Source organism: Molothrus ater, chromosome 7 (genome assembly GCF_012460135.2).
Source record: "Molothrus ater isolate BHLD 08-10-18 breed brown headed cowbird chromosome 7, BPBGC_Mater_1.1, whole genome shotgun sequence".
In the NCBI taxonomy this organism is placed as follows: domain Eukaryota; kingdom Metazoa; phylum Chordata; class Aves; order Passeriformes; family Icteridae; genus Molothrus; species Molothrus ater.
This window is the reverse complement of record NC_050484.2, coordinates 27,501,336-27,529,081: the sequence shown is the minus strand read 5'-3', so window position 1 is coordinate 27,529,081 and position 27,746 is coordinate 27,501,336. Positions and strand designations below refer to the sequence as shown.

The following is a 27,746-nucleotide window of genomic DNA, read 5'->3' as shown; positions in this document are numbered from 1 at the left end:
TTTTTAGTATTGTGAGAACCTAAGACCTTCTGCAAAGAATTGGAAATATATTTTTTAAACTATTCCTAAAAATTTTGCATCACTGAATTTTATTCTCTTGCCTTCCATCTCCCTTTCCTAGATACCCCAAACTGCTCAGATCTTAGCACAGGTGTCAGCAGCAGGAGGTTCTGACTGACAAGTAACTTCCCCCTGCTGTGAACACTGACCTATCCTCCTCATTTTTCTAACAGTGAAACCATAAGGGCATCTCTGCTAATTACGTAAGGATTTTGTTACTTTAAGAAATGAAAAGCTTTTCTAAAAACCTGAGTACATGATCAGCTGGATCAGCCACATCTTTGAAATTGCTGATCGCTCCAGAAAATCCTTTTACAGTTCTTCAGAGCTGTGTCCATCATTCTCCAAAATGTCATCCATATATTAATATGTCTACTGGATGTCTGGAAAGAAGATCCGAGTTTTATTGCCACAAATTTGCTGAATGATGTGAAACAAATCCTTTAATCTCCCTGTTCTTTGGTGTGTGTCCACCTGTCCATAAAATGAGTATGATACCCTGTGTAATTGTACTGCTCTGCTGCTCTCTGTATGTATGTACTGGGAGGCTCCTGACAAACACAGCTGAGAGGGAGAAACAAAGGTCAACTGGCCCAACAGAAGAAAACAGGGAGAAGTGGAACAGAGGGAGAAATACAGAAAATATCCAGGCAGCTGTGAGCAGCAGAACAAGCAAACAACTGAATTATTTGATCACTGCCCAGATCTGATCCACTGCCCAACCTGTAAATAATTAGTGGCTGGTTTTCACAGGGGCAGTTTAATTGAGAAAGACTCCAGCCCCTAGAGTGAGGGAGCTTCAAAATCCCTCTTCCACCTCCAATGGAATCCCACACCCCTGTCCATGGGATGCTGCTTTCTTCTTCCCAGCAGGCAGGGCAAAAGGGAAGGGTGAAATGCTCATCACAAAACAGCTGAAGGAATAAACGATCTGGTTCCTGTTGTGCTATGATTGCCTCTCAGCCCAATGCTCCCTGGAGCACTGCAGGTGCTTTCCACTTCCTCTGATCTGTAAGGAAGAGTCACGGCACTGAAGTTGCAGCACTTTATGGAGGGCAGGAGAGATGCATCATGTATTGTTCAAATCACCCAAATTTAGGCAACTAGCAAATCTCCCTTAACCCATCACCCACCACGAAGGAAAAAAAACAATCACCAGCTGCAATTCCTCATTAAGCACAGAAGCTGGTTTAGGCAGCTGCTGACTGGGCTGGGTATTTAACATTGCCCTTCCTAATGCCAGGCAAGATTTCTGCTGCAGGAGATGGCAAGATACATGGCCCTACCCTTCCCATCTCAGACAAATCCTGCATCACAGCCTCAAGTGAAGACTGAATTAATTCAAGTCAGGGCACACGTCCAAGACAGTCTCCCATCATATACTCTCCAACTCTGGCTGTAAAAGCAAGGACCAGAGCAAGTGCACTTAGGAACAGCCACTCTGGCAGACTCAGGTTCACAGAGTATCTCACACAGGCTTTCCTCCATCCAGAAGAAATGGCAATCCAGGCAATGCCCTGAAGAAGCCAGAAAGGGGAAGTGCCTGGAATTATATCAACCTGGGGTGATGTCACTAAGCCTTCGAAAGACCAATGACTGTGCAGAGCCCATGTTTGCTGGAGGAAGAAGAGAAACAGGAACTGGGCATCAGAGCTGGACAGAAGTGATTTCTGGAAGCCAAGTCATTGCCAGGCTCCTCATGTCAGGATACTCCCAGGGCTTCAGCAAGGCTTTGCAAAGGAAAGCTGCACACTTCTGGCCTGCTCACTGCACTTTCAGTCCACCCTTCCCATAATCATCTGCATCTACAAATTCGTATCATGCCTCATGCCTTCTCTCTTCCCTTGTCCACAGAACGTTGCTTTCCATTGCTTTATGTCAAGATTTGCCAGAAAAGAAGAAAGGTCATTTTATACCTGATGCACTCAAAGCACTTTCATAGGAACTGTGGTTCTATAATCTGATAAAAGATAAGGCCGCTCAGCTCTCTTTAAAGTTTATAAACACACAATCTAAGAACCTCAGAGAACTCCTTATCAAAACACAGTATCAGCTAATACTTTTAGTTATACTACCACAAAGAGCACCTTGTAATCAAAGCAAGAAACTCCTTATTTGTTACCGGTGTGTAAACTAACTTACAATTTACCTTCCAGTTCAACATGGGGTCAATCTTTTAAATAATAAACAATTTTGCTGGATCTGTGGTTGACAGACATGTATGCACACAAAAACCTTTAGGCCATTCTAACCACTGTTTATGAAGATTAATCCCCTCCCTTTCATACCTTCAGCATGAAAAATATCAAAACCAGTTTTTAATCCACAAATGCCTCACCCACATCTACCAAAACCAAAAGAAAAACAATGGAATATTTGAATTTACCTTCAATGTGACCGCTCTGTTATATGCAGTATGAAATGCACCGTCCCTGTCAAACGAGGAGTGGGGAACAGTGTTAACTTACAGTAACATTACTGGAATTCACAAGCTGCTCTTCCTGACTTCTCACTAACCAGAATAACATCATCCTGCTGAAGCCACAGAACTAAGTAGAATTTACAGTACAGTAGTTTAAGGGGGGGTGCGGTGGGGAGGAACAAGAGCAAGGAAAAAGGGAGGGTACAAACCCAGTGTAATGAAAACAGTTTTCCAGTAAACAATTTCCTCCCTGACACTTTAACAAGATTATTTACTAAGGCATGATCTTTGGAGATGGAGATGCAGCTGCTTGGTGTACCTAACAGTACTCCCACTCCTATTATTTTCAGGAAGAAAAATATCTTGCTCACAACACTTGCCTTTCTCCACTCATATTATGAAGGACTATCTGAAGTCAAAAAGGCAGAGAGAGGTGAAGCAACTTGTCCAAGGCACATGCCAGCAGGCAAGAGACAGAAAGCAAGAGAACTCAAATCTCAGGCATTAGCCTCACGCACTGGGCAGTTTTCAGTCCACTGAGCATCTCTCCCTGGCCCCACTCATGCTTTTAGTGTTCCCTGTTCAACAGCAGAATAAATGTAACTCAATTTCTGTCGTAACACATGCTTGCAAACTGAAGAAACAGCAATTAATTTCATAGGATAAAGAATCAGTCATTTTAATGCTGCAGCAGCATGGAGCTGAACGAAGAATAAACACTTAATGGGGGTATCAACAATTATGAACTACAAATCCCAGCCCAGCACTCACTTATAATGGAGTAAATCCACTCCCTTCTCCTTTGAATTAGGATCTACCTTCATCTTCTTGCATAATTTTCGGCTTTCAGTATCACTGCAAAAAACACATATTGGAAGAAAGGTTACCAAAATAGAAAATCAAATGCATTCAGTCCTGAGAACTCATTGCTGTGGTCAGCAATCATCAGCAATTAATCCAAACTAGCAGTAATTTGGGAGCTGTTTAGTTAAGTTTGTGGGACAAGCATTGTGAAAAGCTCCATTAGTCAATTTAATTTCTCTGTTTGCTTGGTCAGGACACAGTGAACTGTGTTAAATTTACATTCCAAAGCCAAGCCCTAACCAGTAGAAAAGCAGCTCCAGCATGTCCAAGGACCTCAGCAGATCTTCTGTCCATGAGATTAACATAAAATTTAAGAAGGCAAATTTCAGTAAGACCATGGTACTGTTAGGATGGTGGTCAAAGAGCACTGTTTGTTAAAAGATTTAAAAGGAAAGAGCAAGTCAGCTTTTACACTTGGCAGAAGATAATAGCCAAAAAAACCCCCATGCTCGTGGTACGTCCAAGTCCAAATCACAAGCGTTTAGCCTTAAAAAGGTCCTGCAGAAAACAAACAGTTGAAATTCTGGAGCCCCAAGCCCAGCAACTCTATTAATTCTAGGTATGAAAGATGTGTCCTGGAGCCACACCTGGAAAGCAGAGGCTCATAAGAACAGAAACAGCTCATAAGAAAGAGGGAAGTATCAAAAGACAAGCCTGCTAGAAGGGATCTTCAAATTGAATAAGACCGAATTGCTTCCAGCACCAGATTAGGCTTGAAGAAGAGAGAAGGGTCATGGGAGAGAACTGCAAATACATTTGATTCAGTGGGCAGGTAAAGAAAGGGTCTTCATGACCTAGCAGCTCTCCTAAACAGTGCAGGACTGAAGCCATAAGGAGACTTCAAGCTGAAGTGAGTAAGAAGTTGGTCAAAGATCTGGGGAGATGAGCAAAACAGAAAAGAGGATGATTCACATTGACAAGGCTGTTCTCTGCATTGACAAACAGCAAGATTAAACAGCTCGGAAACTTGTTCCCAGCAGAGGACAACTTGTACCTTTTACGCAGATAAATCAATTTAGAAAATGAAAACACTGAAAACCCATCAAGTTTAAACTGATTAGAGACAACAAGATGCAAGGCTTGCAAGAGCCCCACCAAATTAAGTGTGCTGCCAGCACTGGTGCTAATTCTCCCAATCTTCTCCAGCCGCCTTTCTACAAATGTGAAGAACAACAAAGACCAAGCTCACAGTGAGCTGCAAGTGAGAATGCACCTTAGTGGAAACTACCCAAATGCTTCTGGAAATAAGGAGGAATGTGCCATGGACACATGCAGCAAAATCAGAATACTATGCTGAAGATAAAAATGAGCATTTTAAGGACCTAACAAAGCACACAACTACCACATCAGGAAGGAGCACTTGTAATCTCAGTTGAACAGAAGTGTATTTATCTGAAGAGTCTTACTGGATTCATGTCAGTTTTGCATTTTCACATCACTGTATCCCAGAAACACTTTCTTTGCTTCTCTGTGAGGCTGGAGATTTGAGCTTGAGAACTGAATAATGTGGACACACCTCCTTGTAACAAAACTATGGAACAAATGCCCTGGATTTGGAGTTATGCCAAAACACCATGTTTGCCACATGGAGTTCATACAAAAAGCCTGCAGCAACATCAAATCCATGTCTTCTCTCCCCTGCAGTTCTCCAGTGGTCTAAACCTAAATGGCTTGAAGGTCAAGGCATCTCCAGAGAAGACACCAGTTTCAGACCATCCTTTTGTCTTACCCTGTACAGATTCAGAGGCACAGAGAAGGTCTTGTGGCCCTGCTGCAGCTGAGTGCCAGGCAGTTCACCACAGTCAGACGACACAACAGTCAACATTTGTAAATGCTCTTCTAGACACTCCCAAATGTTTCCAGCATGCAGGTGTACCTGTGGCTATCTCAGCTTTGCCAAGACAAATGTTAGGTGCTTGATGTCAACAAGTGTAATGCTGAAACCTCAGCAACACGGTCTGTGAAACCCCAAGATGTGCAGACATTTGTTCTGGTATAAGCAGAGGACAAAACTGGGTGTCAAGAGAATCCTGTGCCTGTTCTACCAGCTATTTGGTGCAACAACTAACCATGTGGGGAAGAAAGTGTAATTTTCCCTTACGTGTCATTTAGAGATCTGAATGGATACTAATATTCTGAAAGGTTTAGAGTGGAAAAAAAGCTACAAAGCATTGTTACTGATCTATACCTGTGGGTATGTAACTAGAAACTCCTACCACTTCAACTCCTAGCAATTCATTTTCTGTTTGCATGAGATTCTATTTAAAAAAAAAGGGAAGATAAGAATAGCTATTTCACTGGATCTAAGTGTGCCCTGCTTTTAGGATTTCTCCATTTGCAGAGATTCACACAGCTGCCTGAATGCACAGCCATTATCACAGGAAAGAAAGCAGCAGTTTGCTCCAGTATGTCTCCTACCATTTAGTGGGCAGATTCTCTGCACCACTGCATTGAGAATTAAGCCTGTTTTTGCAAGCTATCTGCACTGATGCATGGGATAGAAGAGGAGCAAATTCCAAGAATAGGAAACATCTAAATATGTATCAGTAATTTTTTCATGCATCAGTGCAGATTTTTGCACATGCCAGACCCACCAGCTCAGATGCTATGCTAACAATTATTCATAAAAAGCAGAAAAGGAGATGTACAGAAATGGCAGAGATGGACCCCTCTGCTTTTCCTTCTGTGTTCACTTACAGAGAGACAAAAATAACCTGCTAAGAGCAACCTGCTCTGATATCACTTGGTAATGACCATTATTCTTAATAAGAGTAAATATCAACACAGATGCAGCCTGCTTTGAGATTTGTCTCTTTTGAATCTCAGCCAACAGCCTCTCTCTGAAGATGAGCTCCTCAACTCTCACATGGGAGAGGGTAATTAGGACTCCGGTTCTTGCAATTTAATTATATCACTTGAAGAGGCAGTGTAAGAGTTTGTTATAATGACTAAAAGTAAAAAAAAAACAAAACCAAAAAAAAACCAAAAAAAACCCAACCAAAACAGGAAATAAAAATTAAAAAAAAAAAAAACACCAAAAAAACAACAAACCACAACCTAAGAAGCCAGAAACTACCCCCAAAATAAGCACTCTACCAACCCAGGCCAAGGCACTCCAGACAAAGGCACCAGGCTCAGGAAATACTGGCTTGAGGATGAGGTCAGTAATGTGTCCCCAGCAGCCATCCTTGGCTGCCTCGTGCCATTTCTGTCCAGAGCAGTTTGAAGCCTGGCAGGTCCCTGCTGTGCTACTGCCAAAGGGACCCTTGCAGGCAGTCCTACAATAATCCAGCATTATCTCCCTGGAAAATCATCCAAAACATCAACCTATTTGCAATACCACAAGGACCTAACCAGCAGCCAGCTATGTGGTAATAAGGTCAAACCTTCAGTGGGCACAATAGCACAGCTTCCTTCTAGTCCTACAGGCATGTTCTCTACTCTCCCCCTTCCACAAAACCAAACCAGGGCTTCAAAACGTGCCTTTGCTGGAGAAGTGAAGACATTTGACAACTTGGTGAAAAGAAAAATGAAATGAGCGACCCAAGCTGACCTAAGCAAAAGTGTAAATAACAACAACGGCAGCGTGCACTGCAAAGATGGCGTGCACACTTCACCCTCTCCATTCCTGTCCCCCTCCTCTCCACCAGGACACATTTCTGTCACTGGGGGTTACAATGGAGCTGGCAGGAAGCCCAACTGGAGCACTCCCTGTAAACCTCTGGGGTCCCTTGTCAGCGTTAGCATGCATGAATTATCCCTTAGCACAGGCAGCCAGCTGTTAGCAGGGCAGGAGGGTGGCAAGGGACTCCTGAAGGAGACCTGGCCTCCTTTGGCTCAGCACCAGTGCAGCCAGCTCCTGAAGGGGACGTGTCACAGCCCTTCCGTAGGAGTGGCACAAGATGCTCTGCCTGTCCAGGACTGCCCACAGGTCTGGGCACTCATGGCCATAAGGATGGAGAAGCAGGGAGAAATACTGATGGCAGTATCCAGTGGCAGGAGGAAAAACACAGAAAAAGGATTTTGCAGCAATGTGTCAAGGTAATTTGGAGAGGGAAAGAACAGAAGATAAAAGCCAGACAGAAGGAACACAAAATAAAACCCAGGAGTTTTGCTGCAGTTAAGTCCACCTATAACAAGTCCAAGATGGATGGATCCCAAGTAAAAAATTGTGCATGGAGGTGGAAGTGCAAAACCCTCTCCATGGGGTAAATTCAAATATTGTCCAGTTGGGTCCCAAAGGAACATGGTAAGACCAAACATCCTCAGCACCATTCTCTTTCATGAGCACAAATAATATCTTTTGCAGCTTCCTAATTATTTCCCTTATTATTCAACGCTGCCCATCGGCCTCTAATGAAGGCGGGAAAACAGCCCCACAACTACATCTCTGGGGAGGAAGGATCTGGAATGACTGTCCAATCCCCTCTTTGGCAATGGCAAAAATGCCATCCCAAAACATTCATGTCTCCAGCTGCCAATGTAGCAGCACAGTGTGCACATGCTCTGTGGCCACATCACTTCCACGCCACTGCCCTGGCATCCCTTAACACTTTTCAATGCAGAGTACACCCAGCTTTCTTTTTCACCCACATCTAGAGGGTTTACAGGCACAAGAAAAGTAATTAATAAAAATGCTGACAGAACCAATTCAAGCAACCAGGTCAGTAAATGTGCCTGCACAAAAACTATCTCATTCCTCTGTCGGCATATGATGTAACCACATGGAACCCACAGACCTCACAATTTCTAAACAGATTTTCTCTTTTATCTGTACATCTCACCATCTGAAACAGGGCTCAACAATCCACATAAATGATGCTTCAGCAGTCCCTTATATCACAGTTGTGCCTATAGACTCTAATGCAATGGAGGCTCTGTTGCATCTGTGACTGTACAAACACTGTCACTGTCCCAACAGCTGGAAGAGATAAAACTGAGCAGGTAAGGAGAAAGAGCAGGCTTCAAGAGCAAGGCAATACAGCAAAGCAGAAGCAACACTGCCTACAAAGCAAGCCTCCCAACACTGGAAAAGCTTTGGAAGGTACCAGTCAAAGCAGTCATCTTGTTACCAGCACATTCTCTCACTCATGTCTGTTGTTCAGGTGCTTTCATTCTTTTATGTTATAGTGAAACTCATCTCAGAGACTCCAGTTATAACTTCAGGGAAGTTCAACTGATTTCAGTCCAGCAATCAGAATTGAATTATCAAACTGGTTTTCCCAGCCCAATGCACAGCACCTGCAATACCCTCTGGCTACCTTCCTTAGAATACACTCTCCAGACAACAGACTTGGACATCCTGGGAAAGCATGGAGTTGAGATCTTGCCAAACAACTAATTGAGCTTGTGACCCCAAAAAAGCAGCAAAAGAAATGTTAGCAGCAAAAATTTCCTCAAGCTTCCTAAAAGTATGTAATACGTTTGCACTTGCAAACCTAATCTGAAAGAGAAGTCATTAACAGTCACTTGTAATTAAATGTGCTCTACAAGCTTTTGAAATAAAAAAAGGAAATTCATTAGCCATTGTTTGGGACAACATGGGATTTTGACTTGTGCTCTGTCTTATCAATTCCACCCTCCAACAAATACTGTGTTGTGGGATCCATTTACAATATAGCAGTTTGTGTACTTGGCTGACCAAGCAAAACCAGATTGATTCTAGCAAAACTCTCCCCTTCTCAGACTGCAGACATTGCCTGCCGACCCATCATCCTCACTTCTCCCTCCCATCCCAGGCCAGCAGTGCCACAACTACTGCTGCCAACAGTATGCCACATTTGTAAGGCTCCTCATCTTCTCTAGTGATCCCACACCTTCCTGTATCACTCTCTGGAGACTGATCTGAAATCAGAAAAAAAAAAAAATCCTACGGAAAAAAATCACTTCTCAAACCATCAAGCTGGCTTGCACTTCTCCAAAGATCTGGATGGTAATGGCTTACACCTACTTGAACAGAAAATCCATACTCAGCCATCAATGCAGAAAGGCACTTAGAGATTCTGCTCCTGAGTGGGGTTTAAGGACCTGCAGGCATCAAAATAGGAACAGGACCAGGAGAAACGAATGCAGAAGTAACGAGCACAGGAAGCTTAAACACAAGGTTTGTCTTGGAAAAAAAAAAGCAATGTTTTGCACCCATTCTGGGTTCCTGATGGAAATTATCTTCTAGAACAAGTAACAATAGCAACAGGTTTCCACAGCACAGAACAAATGAACCAGGCAAACAGCGCGGCACATGAAAAGCTTGAGTCTTTAAGGGATGGGGGAGCGTGAAAGCCAAAACCAGAAAATGTACTGCTGGAAAGAATTAAAGATAAGGATTAGCAGATGAACGGGACAGAGTCTCATATGAATTTAGCGCCTGATTTTACCCCCTAGAATGCAGCAAAAATCCCCACTTCAAGGGGGGATTGCAATCACCTTGCAGATGATTGCAGCCTTCTGCTCCAAACGCTCCCCTGGAACGTGCCAGGAATGCAAACAGAGTAATCCATGTGCTGTGGAGACCCAGCACCACTTGTCACCCAATACAAACGACTCCCTGTGCCCATTAGTCAATTAGAGAGGCCAAGGATCTAGAGGAATAAGATTAAAAAGAAGTATTTTTGAAAAATTAAAACCCACGAGATTAATTCTTACTGCAAGCAAGAGCAAGCCAAAAAGCAGAAGGAAAACCAAGACAAAGAGGTAACACGTATCATCATATCGTCAAGCTAAAATAATTAAGGGAAAAAATTATAAGCTCCAGCCCCTGCAGAAAGTCACGAAGTTATAATGAACAGTACTTCCCATGGAAATATAAATTAGCAAGAGACACTTGGCAGCCCACATACCTGCACAGAAATAAGGTAAACAAATCCACAGGAGCTACCAAAGGCTTTGTAGGAAGTTGAAAAACCACCAAACACTCAAATTCTTTGCAAAGCAGCAGCTTCCCCCATCACACAACATGGGAGAGGGGAACACTCCCCTAACCTGGGATACAAGATTAATACTACTCTGTCTTTGAGTTCACAGGAATCTAAGAACCCAAAATGCAGGTTTTCAACATGTCACCCATGGGCACACAGATGCTGTAGCCCTTTGTACACCCATTTATGACCTTTAGCTGCACCATGGGCCTGGAGAGGATGGATGCTAGAGGATGCTTTAATTGAATTACTGGGTGCAGAAAAACAGAGGTGACTTCTTTTACATTAAATCTGAGCTGGCTTACTCTTCATTTTGATCTGAAAAGCAGCAACGCTGAAGATTTGGTTAATGAGCAACTCTAGGCAAAACCCATGGAATACTCAAGTTTAGGATGAAAGACATGAGCTCAGGCTCATACCCCAACCACTGCTGTGGATTTAGTTAATGGCTCTGTGTTTCTGAATTAATGCAATACACCAGACTGAAAGGGTTTAAGTTAGGAACTGAGAGCTTACTTTTAAAAGGAGTTTTTTTAAATTCCTGCATGGTCACTCTTACAGTAAAATGAAAAGGCTTTAATGTGAATGAGCATTAACCACACAGACAGATTATGACAGAGACAGGAGGAAGGCATCGAAAATCTATGCTGTAAATGCAGTTTGCCCTTTTAAATGGCACTCACACAAGGACCACACTGGCAGTATAACTCACTTGCAAAGCGTTCCTGAGGGACACCTGCCTTACCTCCCCTGGAGCAGCTGCAAACAGAGCCTCCCCCAGGCTGGCACTATGAGCCATCCTCCCCTGAGCTGCCCTTCACCTTCAAGGCTACTGTAGGAAATGCAGAAATCCAAGACACCACAAATTGCTTAGATGGAAAGGGCTGTACCAGGGCAAGAGCAGCATTCCTTCTTTACTTTTTCTCTCTCTATTAGGTCTGGTCAGTTTTATTTGCAATTTCAAAGCTTTTTATCAGCTTTAAAATTCAGGTACAAGTACAAAAGATGAGTAGACTTATTCTCCTAAATAAATCCTACTTCTGAGTGGCTTTACAGGATGAAGGTAAAAACTAGAGAGCAAAATTACTCTAACACCATCTGTACTGCCAGCCTTATTTCTGAAATTTCTCCCTTCTATGTCAAGGCATTAAACACATTCATTTATGACTGTGTGGATAGGTAAAGCCTTTCTGTATCTAAGCATTAGGAAATCAGAAATTTTGGAAAATCTCATCTAAAAGACAGAAAAACAGGGATATCAGGGAAAACCCCAGAGGAGACAAATACTCTTTAGATTTGGCTCTCTTGTGAAGCAGCATGTTTAGCTGTGTAGGTTTGAATGTACTGCTTTGCCAGCCAAATTATGGTCTCACCTTTATGCTAAGTGTCATGGGACTGCTACAATAACAAGTAATTATTGGGGATGGGGACTACAAGAATGATGCTCATGACACACAAAAGGGACTAAAAGAATGACACACAAAAGCAGAAAAAGTGGGATTAAAACCAAACAAAAATTAGTCAGACATTTTAACCAGATGGCATTTCCTCTTCCTAGCAGTCTGATGTGCTAAAGCCAAGCACACGCGCTATGACAGCAGATGGAAATCACACAGCTTTGTTTATGTTTGGGACCTACAGTAAAGGGAACCATGCAAGTTTGAGCAGAGAATAATTACCCAGAGCCAAAGAAATGGGTGTTTTTAAAAAAAAATACCAACCCACAATTGGGCAGGAGTTATAGTCAATAAAAACATGAGACAATTCAATAACTGGAAAACCCAGGAGTGTTTCCTAAATCATATTCAGGATGGAGAGAGCTACTTTCAACCTCTTCAAAGCTGCACCTGACCATAATGTGCTTAATAACCTGCCAAACACATTTTCTTCTTGTCAACAAAGCCATTTTACTTTCTTTTCATGTCACCCAAACTAGTTACACTTTTCCAAGTAACATCAGTCCTTGGCCACACTGTGGTCTATCACAAAACCCACTTAAGAAGGCTAGAGAATAACTTTGTAATGACTATTCTTCAAAACCACACCTCAGGACATCACAAACTGAGACTAGAGCTTCGTCTGCTTTAAATACAAGTAGCAACAACTTTGTCTTTTGCTCAAAAGCTAATTCCATCTTATTGTGTTCCCAGGCACACAGCTTTTACTGTGCAATTCCATATTACTATGTTCCCAGGCACATCACTTTGTACCTTTTACTTGCCACCACAAGGATTCGACAGGAGTTGTTATTTCTATCAAAACTCCTTCTTTATTTGACCACATCAGTGCTTACCTCCAGTTTTACCAGGCCTTAAAAAATGGAGGTTTTGTGAGATCAGAGGGATGCAGAGGCTCTGCAGCACAAACCCCAACCAGAGTTAGCAGCAGCCAGTCTCTGAGATAGAAAATATCATGTCCTTTTGTGCTTTTTTGCAGATATCCTAAGCTTTCAATTCCCTATGATGCCCTTCAATCTTCCCAATTTCTATCAGCCTACAACTAAAAAATAATTCAATAAATAGCCCAATCTCCTGCTTTCTTACATGCCCATTCCAATTTCACCAGAATGCCCTAAAGAGCACCCATTCATGCTGCTGCAGCATTTTTCCTTTCAAAGTTCTCCACACTCTTTATAAACATTGACTAATGAATCAGGCAATATTTACCCAGTTGCCTGGAAAACAGATACACCTTTAGTAACTGCACAAAGTAACAAGAAGTGACTCATTAGCAGAGTCGGGAACAGAAGCTGTGACTCCAAGCTCCTATTAACGTGGCACGTCCCCAGACACGAGCCCCAGAACATTTGCTCCCAAGGTGCCTGCTCCATCTCTCTGGAACACTGGAGATTTAGCAACCTGCAATGTTGTGCTCCATCCCCAATACCATGCATCTCATCAGGCATAATTAGTTCAGTATTCTCTTGTCTCTCACATCACCATTCATTCAATGTCAAACGCCTCAGCAAAGACTTCCTAATTAAAACATGTAAAGGCTAAAATAAAGCATATTTTTGTCACATCACTGCTGAGTCTTTCATTCACAATTGAAATAGCTTCACATTTAACCATGTATAGAGCCACATATGCTATCTCAGCACACAGCAGCAAACAGTGACCACTTCAATGCTGGGAGCAATTCTCAAGCTCTCCCTTCATCTCTAGGAGGAGGTGTGGATCTGCCTGCAGGAACAGACTGAGCTCTCCCAGTCCAGGACCTTATCTACAGTGCCACATGCAGGGGGGTCACACCCCAGCACGGCACTTGGCACAAGTAAGCCCAGCTGTGCAGGAAAGGCAGGCACATGGCATTTCCAGCCCTACACTTCCCAAGCCCCAGCATGCTGGGGATCTCTGCTACCCTGCCTCCAAGTGACAAACTAAGTGGCACCCTCCTCTACTCAACACTGTCTCAGCCAGAAACCAAGTATTTCCCCACACCATGCTGAAAAATTAACTTCCCTCTCTCTGTGAGACACTCAATCTGGAACTGAAAGCTCAAAGCTAATCCCTGTCTTAAACCACAGACACAACAGAAGAAGCCAAGGCCAAGGAGCATGGTTTTTCCACGCAGACCAGCATTCAGGAAGTCCTGAATGCCACACTTCAGCCACAAACCTGCACACTCCCCTCCACTACATGAAATACAGAACATGCAGCTGAGACTTAGCAACCGACACTGATCTCTGTCCACGCAGCGGAATGTTCTTGCCTTCTCTTGAAAATGAGGGGAAGGAGAATTACAAGTAACAAAAAAAAGCACCATCAGTAAAGAAAAATGAAAGAAAAGGCTGCCATCATCACCACAGGGAAGCAGAGGCACAAACCACAACTCCGCATGCATGCCAGCCCTGCCAACGCTTGGATCCGAAGGCAAAGAAGCCCAGTACAGCAGGATGTGAAGAGCAAAGCCAAAATTTCCCACTAAATATTGCTGCCAAACAAGACATTTCTTGTCAGTATTTGTAAAACAAATTGAGCCTGTGCTGTAAATATCCCTGCATCTGTGTGCTGTTTGTTTCAGCATGAAGACTTGCAAATAAGGCTCCCAGCATATTTGCTGCAGGAGAATGGTTTGAGCCGCTCTGGCAGGACTCAGCTGTCCAGGCCCTAAAACTGGCCCTCTGTGACCTGGGGCAGACAGCACTACTGCAGCCTCTGGTACTGTCACTGCAGCAGGTGACAGCCTGCTATATTGTATACAGGTGCAGCCACCTGTATATAATTTTTTAAAAAGCAATAAGCAAAGGAAAAAACCTCTCATGAAAAAAAAAATGTTTAAAAGCTACCTCAACACTACTAGATTGATTTCAGAATGCTTCAGAAGTTAACAAGCAAATCAACCACAAAACTTGGTTTAGCCTCAAACTTTTTGTTTAGGGTTTCTTTTTGCATCCACCAAGACCTCCTTGACCACAAGCCTGTCTTCCAGCTCACCTTGCCCCATGAAGCAAGTTCACAGACCCTGTTAGAGTATCCTTCAGCAGGAGTGACAGAAGGATAGAAGTCCATCTCTGAAAAATGCCCAGCTATTTTTTCCAGGTTCTTCCCAAACAAGACATGAAAGACAGCTCTGCTTTACCCTCAAAGAGAGAATTACACCTATTGCCTTGTTACAACATCCTGGTAACTGCCTGCCACTCATGAAGTGGTAATCTGATTGTAGCATTACTGGTGTCAAAGAAAATTTTGGCAACCTACCAATCTATTCTCAGGTGTCTCAACCCCTTACAGCATGACTTTCACCTCACTGCTTCACTGTCTGAGATTAACTCACCTTTCAGGATTTCTCCCTCATGGTGAGGGGAAAGGCACTGCAAATACCAAGCTTCCTATGAAAAGTATTAAAGCACTGCGCGCAAGAGACTTGAAAATAAATTTCTTGCAAGTAGCTTCCATAACAAAGTTTGGTCTAGATGCCAACATTTGGAAAATGAGAGTATATTAGGATTTGATTAATTGAATTTTATTTTACAGCAAAACCAAACAATACATTTCCCTCCCCATCACCATTACTTACAAACTCAGGAGTGGAGACTGACCTGTTGAACTAAGTGCCAAAACTTCACTGGATTTCAAGCTGAAGTTCTAAACACTGAATCTTTCCTTCTCCAACCCAGAACTAAAATAAATCCTGAACAGAGTTCTTGTTTAGTTGTATTACAGCAGCATTTTGAAGAGCCAGCTGAACGGCCTCATCATCCAGCATTTGTATATACCACATACACACACAGAGTAAGCAGTAGTCCCCCAACACAGAGATAGCCTAAAACAAAAGACACAAAAGGATAGCAAGCACTCTATAACCAGAAACTGAAGCTGATTAGAAACTGAAGCCAAGAAGCTGGCTCAGTATTTTATTTGCTAGCCCTCACTATTGAGAACAAAAAATTACTTATCAGTGCTTTTCTTAGAAATGAAGACTGATTTTCATGGATTTCAGAGGTATGCCAGGTCTCCTCATAACCTTCACCTTGTCAGAGTCAATACAATTTGTCCACTGGCTTTTCAGCAGGTGGCAAGTGGTGCAGGCTTCACTGACCTCTGAGGAACAGCCCTGCTTTCTGCCAGCAGATGACTTGGAACTCTGTCCCCACCAGTTGGGCAGAGATGAAAGTGTGTGTGCACTTGGATGAGCCCCAGCAGAATGCAAACAGAAGGCAGAGGCAGAGGACTCCACAGGAGAGATACCTGCCTGGTGGCAGTGGGGGGAGCAGGGCAGGTTAATAATAATCACAAACCCACATTAACTTCCAATTTACCAATGACTTATTCTGGGTCACTGTTTGATGGATGAGGGTTAGTTTCAAAAGTGTAATTTTAAGGGAGCCACATGATGTGCAGAGCTGACTTACATTTGTGCACAGTGTACAATCTGTTCATACCATGGCAATCCACCCAAACACACAGGTAGGCAGCAAGCTGCTCCTCTGCAGTGCAGGAAGGGGAACTTGCCACCTGCAGGCAAAGCTCTCAAAGCTGCAGAGGCACTACAATACACAAGCTAAAACCACAAGCAAACTGTTATTGAGTTGAACCACAGCGGAGATTTTCGCATCTGCAAACCAGAAAGTACACACCTGTTCATTCCTCCCCACACACACAACCACTTACAAAAACAAGTTTCTCTGCCTTCATGTTAAAAATTGCCACAACTTATACCAGCGTAGAAGAAGGTCTTTAAAAGAAAGCACATTTTATTGAGAAACACAAATGGGTGGATGCTTCAAAACCAAGCAAACAGCCTTACTGCTCACACAACATTTGCTGCCAGAGCAGAATTGCACTGCCCTCCAGCTGAAGCACAACATGTGAGATTCCTCCTCCCCTGGCTTTGGAAAAAAAGCACCCTGTGTGTCGCCTATGAAAGGCAATGTTAGCTGGGGTCTCAGCTTCAGGCTGAAAAACATGCTGCCAGAGAAGTAACAACAGCCATAAGAAAAAAATTATTCCCCTCCACTTGTTCAAAGGAAGAGAAGATGGTAAGATATAAGCTCCCTATAGAAGAAACTACACAGAATTATGTGTCCACTTAAAGGCAAAAAGTTTCAGAGCCAACAAAAAAGCTAAGATAGCAATAAAAGTCAAAAGGGGAAAGGGAAAATAAGAAGGAAAAGAGCACAACACGTACCCACAGTCTATCCAGCTTATAGTACCTCGTCCTTTCACCTCCTGGGCCACACTGGACAGTAATCTGAGGGAGCTTTCAGCAGCAGTGGCTGGAAGACAAAATTAAATAATAAAACTCTATTAATAACAGCATTACTGCTCCACACAAAACAACACAACGTTGCATTTCTATGTTCCGAAGCACCCAAAGAACATTTTGTCTCATTTGAAGAAACCAGTGTAACAGGGATCAGTAAAATCTTCTGTAAACTAGAAGGAAAGCTGGCTGCAGGTGAAGCTGGTTGCTCCTTCCCTCTACCCCCTTAAACAAGACAGTAAAATTGGTATTTCCAGACATGTTCCCTGAGCTGCATTTACAGAGCTATACAGTGTCCTCTCCTACAGCTTCCATCCCAACACTGCCTTCTTCCCTGTGGCTGGGCATGAACCAGTTTGTACCACAGCCTGCTATTTAGAGCAATTTCATTTAGGACTTTCATCAGCTGTAAGGGCAAGTCATTCAGCATCTCTGCCTCCCTATTTCTACCCCAGCCATACACAGAAAATAACAGACTTTATCCTCATAATAACCCTGGGAGATACCCAAACCAACAGTCATAAGCAGTACCCAGAAAAGGTCCTTCCAAGTACTGGCTGTATTATAAATACCCAACAGAGATTTTTATAATGCCATGCCACATGTGTAGGTTTTGCAAATCACTACCACTCCAAAACAGTCTTATAAACAGTATTAAAAATAAACAGAAGAGAGAAAAATATAGCAGTACAAATAAGTATCCATTCCCCAAAAAAATCTAACAGGAACTGTTTCCTTCCTCAATAAGCAGAAAATAGAAACCCAGGGCCTCTTTCAGATCTTCACAACTACTTCAAGTAACTGAATGTAAGAATGGCAATATTGGGACAGACAGAATGCTTCTGCAGACCAATATCTTGTCTCCAGCATTTGAGGAAGTGAGGGCCTGCAGATGTCAGAGTAGACAAGCAGAGCCAGCATGTAGGGATAACCTATCAAATAATCTCTAAACCTTCACAAGTTTTACCTCAACAATCTCCTGAGCCAGAAACAGTCTTTTTGTATTTTACAGACTTTGCTTGGGCCTGATGCTATCAGAGACACCAACCCACACATATCAGCTCTCCAGAAACTCTCATACCCTCATACCCAGAACATGCAACTGCCACCTCTCACCAACACAGGGAGTTAGACAGGTGAGGGAATTCTTTGTATTTGGAATGGAACAGTTTGGCAAATACACTTTTAAAAATAAGCCTTCAGCTTGTCCCAGAAGACTCAGTAGCTGAGTACCCTTGGTAGGACACCCAGCTGGCAAGGGGAACTAAAATCTCCCACAAATTATGACACCTCCCAAAACCAATGAATTTTCTGATTGCAATAGAAAGTGACATCTAGTTCTGCTCAGCTGGGAAGTAAAGCCTTTGTTCCAGCAGTATGACCAAATGCCAGCCAACATCTCATCACAGCTGGGGGATGTATATCTGGGATTGAAATTACACCTCCAAATTCCTATCTCTTTTTTTCCCTCCCCTCTTTCTGAGTGACTGCTGGGCAAGAGATTTAAAATTGTGCAAGGATCACTGTTCCAGGAAGAAATATTAATTCCACAGTCAGCTCTGCATGCAGTGCTTTAGACTGCTAAAACCAACCAATTAAATAACAAAAACAGAAAAAAAGAAATCTCCATAACATGGCTTTTGAACAATGCCCATAGGGCAACATTTATTAGATGAGTGTCACAGCTGAAGTGTTCTGGTTGTGCTGTTAAAAATGAAAGCAACCACCACTTAAAATATTAAGCGTAAAAAGAAAATTTTCCCTTTAAGAAGCTGAATAATACAGACGTCTTTTTATCTAAAGTGTTCCTTTCAAAAATCAAAAAGCATTAGAAACTCTTTTATGATTTTCACTTTGAACCTGTTACTACAAAACCATTTGGCCAAGTTCAAGTGCTCAAAGTTCCCCACCATATCAAAACACAAGTATTTCAATAAAAAAATAAGCCACTTATATAATTTTAACTGTTTCAGAATAAGCATATCTTTAGGAAATAAAGTTAATTACTCCAGGACCTGAACATCCTTGTCTGCAGAATTCTCTAATACTGGGGGGCAGAGGGAGGAGGATATTGGTCACCCTATGCTGCTCCAATTTGATACACTATGAACCCAGAGCAATACTACCACCACTGGTAGCAATACTACCACCACAAAGGTCTTATGCCTTTAATTGACATAAGACCTTTGCAACAGAAAAGGTCAGAAAAGGAGGACCCAACACCCAAACAAGGCATTATCTTGTCCTGTCTGCCTACAGGAAAAAGAGGGAAGCAACAACAAAAACAATACAGCACGAAGGAAAATCATCTTAATTACACATTTTACTTCTTGCTGTCCAGTGACTTCCACACTCACAACAGCATTCTGCACTTGTGTATGGAGTTTAAAGATAGTTTCTTGATTTTACATGGTGTTGCGCAAAACACCCCCACAAAAAAAACAAGGCAAGAAAGGAGAAAAGGTAGAGCAGGAGCAGAACAGAGCAAAGGAAGAGCAAACAGTTTAGTAGGCAGCTAGAAAGGTGAGCCTGAATGACAGAGGAACCAACAAAAGATTCAAGGGGACAGGTGGCATAATGTGAAATGAGTCATTTTCCATCTTACACAAGTGTTCTTTTTTTATTTTTATATTTTTTTAATTAAAGCTGAAAGACAACTATGGGACACTCAAAACTGTCAGAAGCAAAGATGGATTGATTTCAGTTCTGTAACTATTCATTACGCCTTTCAGTGTCACCAGGAAATCAAAACTTGCAAACTACTGTGCTAAACACACCAGAAAGCTCTTATTACAAGGGAGCCAGTTCTGGAGACAAAGCCAGAATAAAGTATATTTTTGCCAATGTGACAGAGCAATTAGAAGGCTGAATTAAGATGACTCCAGTCGTGAAACATCAGGAGCCTCTGAATTAAAACAAAGGACTCCAGTCCCCAAGGAGCCCTTGCAGTCACACAGAAGCCCCTTGGTACACACCTTGCTGGGCACAAAGAGCTGTACCATCAAAGAAAAAAAGGAAGAAAAAAAGACTTACCAGATTTGGAATAGAGCACCAGTACGTTATTCCGTGTCCTGAGAAGCTTCTTAAAATCCTTGTGATCACTTATTTTTTCTATGAGTGGAGACACCTTCAATGAGCACACGAATGCTGGCAAGAATGCCTGGGGAAACAGAGAGCCAAAAACATCAGTCACAAATAAACAGATAACCTGCTTTTGCAAATTGCCATCATATTTTTTAATAATCTTGAGACATGCTGCCTTAAATAGGCTATCACATTGATTTGATCAGCAAAACCAGAAGAAAAAATGCCAGGCACGTGATTTATTGAAACTGGGTCAATACATTCCTAACAAGTACCCTTACATGGAAAAATGAACATAACACCAAGAAATACAGTTTTACTTAAGATGCCACCCCTTTAAAAGTTTGCTCCCAAATCAGATAATCAGATAACAATTCTATGTAAACTTAATATACTTTACCAAGGGAAGCAGCAAATTGCCACTTTGAGAGCACTCTTGTCCCTACATCTCTGAATATGCTGCAAACTCAATCCAGTACTTTGATACCCTACAGAAGACAGTCCTGAAGTTAAAATAACCCACACTGACAGGGAGCAGATGTAGGAAATGAGACCAGAAAATGCAAGCAAGCCAGCATCCGCATTAGAGCACTAAGCACAACCCTCTCCCACCCACCCTTCCAAAGTAGAGCAGGGCTCATGTTTCCCAGTGCCCACACCGTGTCACACACACAGCAGTGCCTTGTTCAGCTTCCACTGGCCACCTGGAAGACACAGCACTTAATCTCTCTGCATCTCAGCTCCTAATCTATGCAAACGAGTTTTTTTTTCCACTGCATCTTTTACTCTATTTAAATCACAACAGTTCCAGAGCAGAGTTTGACTGTCATGAAGTAAAGCTCATATCAAATTATGACCATAACCTCAGCTGGGGCCTTTACTGCTTATTCTTACTGCAATATTCTTCAATAATAATAATGTAATAATAATCTTATCCATCAGACTATGATGCTTCCTTTCTGCACTGTACTGAATTCGTGCTAATGGAATGATTAAGGGAAGCTTAGCTGGAGAAATTATCTAGTTTCCATTCACCTTACAGTAAAACCTTAACACTTAATTGCTTGGCTAAAAGCTTTAGCTCATTTGCCTAACACACACAAGAGGTTCAACATTTCCTTAATTACAGAACTGATTTTGATCGTGCCTTACTCCAACCAGGCTGGAAAATACGTCCACAGTGGATGTGAAGAAACAAAAGGCAGCTCTTGCATCCCATGCGTTACATCATGCAGTATTTGAAGAAGGGACTAAGCCAATGAAGTCAGAACACACAGCCCCAGGCACGCACTTCATTCAAATTCAGCTACTTCCAAACACCACAGTCACTGAGGCTGAGAAACAAAACCTGCACCTACAAAGCAGACTGTACAAATGCCACAAGTCTTTACATGTGGAAAGGGGCATGAGGGGAATCCTGGGACATACGAGGTAATGGAGAGAAGCTGAGCTGAGATGGAGATCATCCTCAAAACAACCAGGAAGTTTGAGAACTTAGAAGTTACCAGAAAATACACCTATAACACAAAATCTAAGTGTGAACAAGTCACCCCACTCTGCAGGCAGAGATCCCACCACTGGGCCCTGCTGGCCAGATGATCAGACTGTGAGAAGGAAGTGAACACATCTGCAAGTCAGCCTCTAACTTCAGCATAAATGTCCTTGATGCTTTAATTCGACCAAAAGACTCACATTCTTCTAAACCCAGATGTCCAGGGCTCAACCTTCCTACTTTAGGCTGATGTATGTGTATCACTTGTGTATTTTCTGAGATGAATACGTGGTGTTGCCAGTCAAAGCAGGCAAATACAGTTGGGCTAAGTGAGGTGACACAGACATGAATAGTCCTGCCCAAAATCATCAATACCAGGCGCTGCACAGGAGAAATTAATCCAACATTACAGGCAGATCCTTTTAAAGCTAAGTATTTTTTTAAAAAATTCTTCCATTCACCTCAATTTTTGTAACTATTCAAAATAGCATCTTATAGTTTTATTAATGCCTTAAGCTTATTTTTTATCCTCTGTAACTCAACTGAAACTAAGGCTGAACACAGGAAAAAAATGAAACTACAGGTTGCTCATTTGGCTTAAAAAACTGGACTCAAGGATATTCTAGTCTGTGAACTCTATCAAAAAGAAGCAATTAGACTAAAACACCCCACAAATGCCACTTTCAACATGACACCAAATGATACTGTAAACTTTGTTTAAAGTGCTTACCAACAGCTCAGAAGAGGGGTGTTAGAACGAGATGATCTTTAAGCTCTCTTCAAATGCACACCATTTTATGGTTTTAAAATATAGGCATTCCATGTCTTTTCCAGTTAGAAAGGCTATTTTGCCAGTTTCAGGAATTTTCTCTCTTTTTTTTCTTCTTTCTTTCCTTAAAATGGCAGAGCTGTAACCTTCTTGAAAAATTTGATTCTGAAAACAATGACAGCTTTAACTAGTGCCTTGTTGGTCTTGCCACGAACAGAAAACCCACTGCACTGGTGGAACAGCAGGGACTTGGAGGGAGATGCATGTCACATTGCATATATCCACTGCTTCTTTGCCAAATTCCTCTCCAAGTATCAAATCAATACATGCTACTCATTTTCCTGCAGTTTTACTACAGTAGCTCTCTTTGTTCCCATGGTTTAGCCCAAAACCCACTGGGAAAGGCATTGTGCATACAAGCACACCAGTCACCCAGCTGAATAAATCATCATCTCCCTTTAATTAAGATTAATGTTGCAGGTTTTCCTGGTTATAAAACCCAAAAGGTCCAAGCCAAAGGCATCGAGCTGGACAGAAATGCCCTGCTTGCACATCTAAGGCAGCCACTGCAACACTGGGAGGTTATCGGCTGAGCAGAGAAATTCACCAGCCCCGATTCTGTTTGCACTACGTGATATTTGCAAACTGATAAGAATTAAGTAGTTCCACACTCTTCAACTTTCTCTTGCTGAAATTAATCAATACCCAACCTAGAAATAAATGAGAGGCTGGTTTATAGCTAAACCTCCAGAAGAACCTCTGTCTTCCCTACCAGCTCTGTTGAAGGCAAGGGATATCAAGGAGTCAGTTCTACCAGACATCTGTCCCAAACACGGGGCTGCTTTGCCCTGCTCTAGAGTCACAGCAGTGATGACTGTACCAGCAGCTACAGCCTCACCAGGCCTACAGCCACTAGTTCTGGCAACAATGTAAAATTAAGAGGATAGGAAAAAAAGAATTCTATTGAAGCAGTTGCACTCTTGCACAGAAAACCAAGCGCATGTTCCTGCACAGCCCATAGGTAAAGCAGCAGCAAAGATGAAGCTAATTTGCATGTACTGTGCTATATGAATTTATTTGTAAGCCATGACTCAGGTAGATTTACTCCAGACATTTTGCAGGGGAGCTCATCAGCCAGGCACTGCCCAATCAAGCACACTGCTTCTTGTTTAAATCCAGGGCACAAGAGGAGACAAGCGCATATTAAAAAAAGAAAAGGTCAAGAAAGGTGACGGTCCCTCCTGGGCAGGAAGCCTCTTCTCATATGCGTCAGGAAGTGCTACATTCACACATATGGAAATCTATAAATAAGAAACAAGCTAAACTCTCTTGTCACTTGAGCATCCTAAAGCTTTAAAATCTATTCATGACCACCTCTGAAAAGTTAAGAAGTGCTCCAAGTATTTTTCTCAAGAAGCTGCCCACCCTGATACCTACTAAAGTAAAAGACATAATAGGACCAACATGGACAACATCTCTGCCACCCTTGCCAGTTATGGCAATGAGAAACTGCAACAAAACTGAAGGAAGGTCTATTTTATTTTGTGCTGTGTTTGCACAGTTGCCTGTCGTAACAGGTCCTTACCCATGGCTGGCTTGGTGACACAACTGTCACCTGGTGTTCTCAGATGCAGGAAACTTTGGTGGAGACCTTCCAAAAAAGACAGACTACACGTGGCAGACTATGAAATGCAAATCTCATAGCAATTCCAGGCTGCAGATTTTCCCCAGCTCAAGATCGCAATCTGAATTTATTTTCACAGAATTTTTATGGCATAGGTCACACATCAGTCATGTGACTGTAGTGTCTGAGATGCATGAAAGACTCTCAAGTAAAACATAAGTGAACCCAAATCCCCAAGACAGTCAATTCAAAACTGCTGAGACACAGCTACTCAAGTACAAGGTACAAAACCCCCATGTGTTCTAACTGTCTCTGTTCTTCAAAATTTGTATTTAGATATATGATCTTGCAAGCTTGGTGGCAGAAGTCTGATTGGCCAAAAAGGTTCGATTTTATTTTTTTTCCCCACTATCTAGTAATTCCTTGCAGAGCTGCCAAACATATGCACATGTTAAAGAGCAGTAAACACTCCACAACCCCACTCCCTTAGAATTGGTACCCAAGGAAGATCTGAGCTTTCAGAAACCCAGAGGCAAGAGTTACAGGCAAATAGCTATTTGCTAATTATACTTCCAGGACTAACACTATTGAAAAATGTGGTCATCCCTCAGGCCATGTTTTCTCAAAATTATCAAGGATCTGAGAAAGCAGAGTCTATTTCTCAAGTTTTTACTCTTCTCTGAATCTCATTTTAAAATGAAAAAAGGGAATATCTTTCAAACAGCCACAAGAATGTATTTTCATATTTTACATTTATTATTCAAATTAAATGTGATAAATGCTTAACTACTGCTCCCACAGAACCCAGTTCAATTTATGAGTTGCTCCCCACAAAAGCTTCGTGACAGCATGGTCTTTTGCTAAGGATAAGCAGCATATCTGGAGAATTACTTATGTATTTATTTTACATCAAGGGCAATGAAAACACACAGTTTTAAAAACAAGAAAATAGATCTTCCTTATTTAATTTTGATTTCTATCAGAAGGGTAGCATTGTACACTGGACAGAAAAACTACTCCCTATTTCTCCTATTTCCACCTCAAGAGCCAGAAATATATACTTCCCTGGACACAAATAATGCATAAAAAGTATAAATGGATATGCAGCTGAAACCGTGCTTAGGTGCCTGAATCCATATGTCAACATGCAGTTTTTATGCACACACTACCACATGTATAATTAGCAGCCAATTTGCACACTATTCATCAAGAATAGCTGGGGCTGTGACAACAGACTCCAGCACAACTGCTGCTTGGCAGGGACACAGCCTTACACTCGACCACAATTTCTAAACTCTACTTTTTCAGGAAGACATTGACTCGGATTTCTGCCTTAGCTTAGCCACCCACTGGTGTCATTCTCATTTTGGGACAACAGCACTCAACCCACTGTAAATATGATCAATCAGCAACCCTGTGCATATGAAACAGATTGTGTCTGACAAGGCATTTTTTAGGAGTCTAGTTGAAGAGGAAATCTGCCTCAAAATTCCAAGTAGAAATGGAGATGACTGAATTTTATTTCATTATTAAACTTCTTTAGGAGGGGAGTAGTTCACATTCCGAACAAGGGTCTCATCTGCCACATTAAAATGGGGGGCGGGGGGTCAAGGGGAAGAAATCCCAACAAGAAGACAGAATCTCACCTTTCCTTTCCTGCTCAGCTCCCAAAATGAGCCCTGTGATGGACTGTGCACTTCACTTCAGAAGGCTGGGACACCTCTGTACGGTGGTGACAGAGGTTTGTAAACCTGCAGATCAGCTGGTGACACAGCCAGTCCCGTGGTGCAGAAACGGTGCATGTACTGGCAATACCAGGTCTAAGTCATCTCCAGGCAAGCACAAGGGAGAAACTGACCCATTGCTTCCTTGCCCCCAATTCCTTCCCACTGAAAAATACAAGATGTTCAAATCAAAAGCCTTCTTGTTTACAAGAATCTCAGTTTGACTGCAGATGTTTTATCTTCCTTGTTCATCATACAAACCACTCTTGACCTTGTGCAATAATTGCTTGCTTTTCACTCAGGAGCCCTCCCTCTGCTGCTATTTACATTCAGGGTTGTGCTGCTTTGATCACTGAGCCATTTGTAACAAATGCCTTCCAAGATGGATGGTGATAAGTAGGACAGTCCCCTTTTTTCGTTCATGATTAATATCTAAAATAGCTGTAGAAACATTTTAATCAAATCAGATGGGAGGAGATAGGTTAGCCCTGTTACCCAAAGGTACCTCAAGGAAGCCTGGTAAAAAACTACTTTGTGGAGTGGGGAAGAGAAAGGGTAGTAGCTCTTGGGTCTCACTTCAGGGGTCAGAGCTGAAGTGGCCCCTGCAGGAATCTCTGCAATCCCACTGGAATCACAAAACCATCTTCTGCCAGTTGCCCCTGTGTGGGCTCACAAAATGCAACCTGCTGAGGACTCCCAGCACAAAGGCTGCTCAGTGATGTCTGTGACCAATCCAAAAAGCCACCAATGGTCTGAGTGGGGAGCAGTGACTCCCACACCTACAGCAGTGTGGGATAGCCAGGTGAGCAGGCTCCAGCAGACATACAGGAAAATCAACAACTTCTGCACTGCAAGACCAACAGCATTTGAAAACTGGGTTTGCCCAACAGATTTACATCGGCAGAGATGCCCACTGGACACTCCCTGGGTTTTGGTCATTCCCACAAGCTCTGTGGAAGAACACATTCTTACTGCATACATAATCCATATCAGTTAACTCTCACCTCAAGCTGTTCCATAAATTAAAAAAACAGAAGCAGTACTGACATTTTGTTGCAGAGGGTCATATCTGCAAAGAGGTAAGTATCATATTTTCTTTTGTTTTCAAAGGAAGGCAAATTAAAATCCTGACAAAGAGTGTCTTAGTACTCTATAACTTAGGCTGAAGAACGCTACTAATAAGACATTCCACTTAAGGTGGTACTTGCTATGTTCACTTTCCAAAAATAGAAGGTAGCAAAAAATACCATGGAGACGTCAAGATTTGACTAGACTCTACTGTTCATATTGTTCTAACACAGTGGGGTTTAAGCTACAGGCATAATAGTCTATACTAAAGGATCTTCTTAAGGGCTCTGAGTAGAGCAAATTAATTGTATGGTTTATCACTGGGTTTCCAATGCTCTGTGAAGGAAAACCTGTGCAACTATTTACTAATTAACAACTGACTGTAATAGGGTCAATTACTAACGTTGACAAAGAATTTTCTCCTTATTATGAACATGAAGCTCTCTCTCTTCAAGCCAGGCAATGGCACCATACATATATTAAACAAGCTGTCGATGAAATAATATTTCAGATATCACTTCTGAGCAAGCACATTTGGCTACAGAAGTTAAGGGCATGAGCAAAGCATATGCCACATAATCCGCCACTAAAATTTGGGTTTTTGAGAAGTTTAAAGAAATACCACCTACTCAAGAAGCCCGTAGGAGGTACTATAAAAAGAAGACAGAACCACTATTAATGGGATTTATAAGGAAGAGAGGGCAAAAGATAACACCTGAAAAATCTCTAGCACTTTATATGGCATTTGTTATCTTCAAAACATTGCACAAACGTTAACTAATTAATCCTCACATTTTTCTGCCAGGTGATGGGATACAAAGTTTAATTTTAATAGCTGGAGCAAGATTCACACAGAAAGGAAGTGATCTGCAAGAGGCAAAAGGAAGGCAGCACCAGAACAAACCAGCACACAGCTGATCCTAGAGCAGCACAACCACACACATCATGGCGTGCCATATCCAGGAAAAGTGAGGAGGGGGAGAGAAAGAGTCTATTTGCAGTCACCCAGCAAACAGGCTA

The 27,746-nt window shown here is 42.2% G+C and overlaps 1 protein-coding gene across 1 annotated transcript in view; it reads right to left on the bottom strand.

Moving 5' to 3' along the window:
- The window catches only part of PDIA5 (protein disulfide isomerase family A member 5), a 98,099-nt gene that overhangs the window by 66,262 nt on the left and 4,091 nt on the right, over positions 1 to 27,746 (bottom strand). Inside the window, exons 2-5 of the mRNA XM_036386670.2 lie at positions 19,999 to 20,125; positions 16,891 to 16,978; positions 3,254 to 3,337; positions 2,447 to 2,492 (exon numbers count right to left, since the gene is read on the bottom strand). Of these exons, the coding sequence (XP_036242563.1) occupies positions 2,447 to 2,492; positions 3,254 to 3,337; positions 16,891 to 16,978; positions 19,999 to 20,125 (345 nt within the window). The remainder of the gene's footprint in view (positions 1 to 2,446; positions 2,493 to 3,253; positions 3,338 to 16,890; positions 16,979 to 19,998; positions 20,126 to 27,746) is intronic.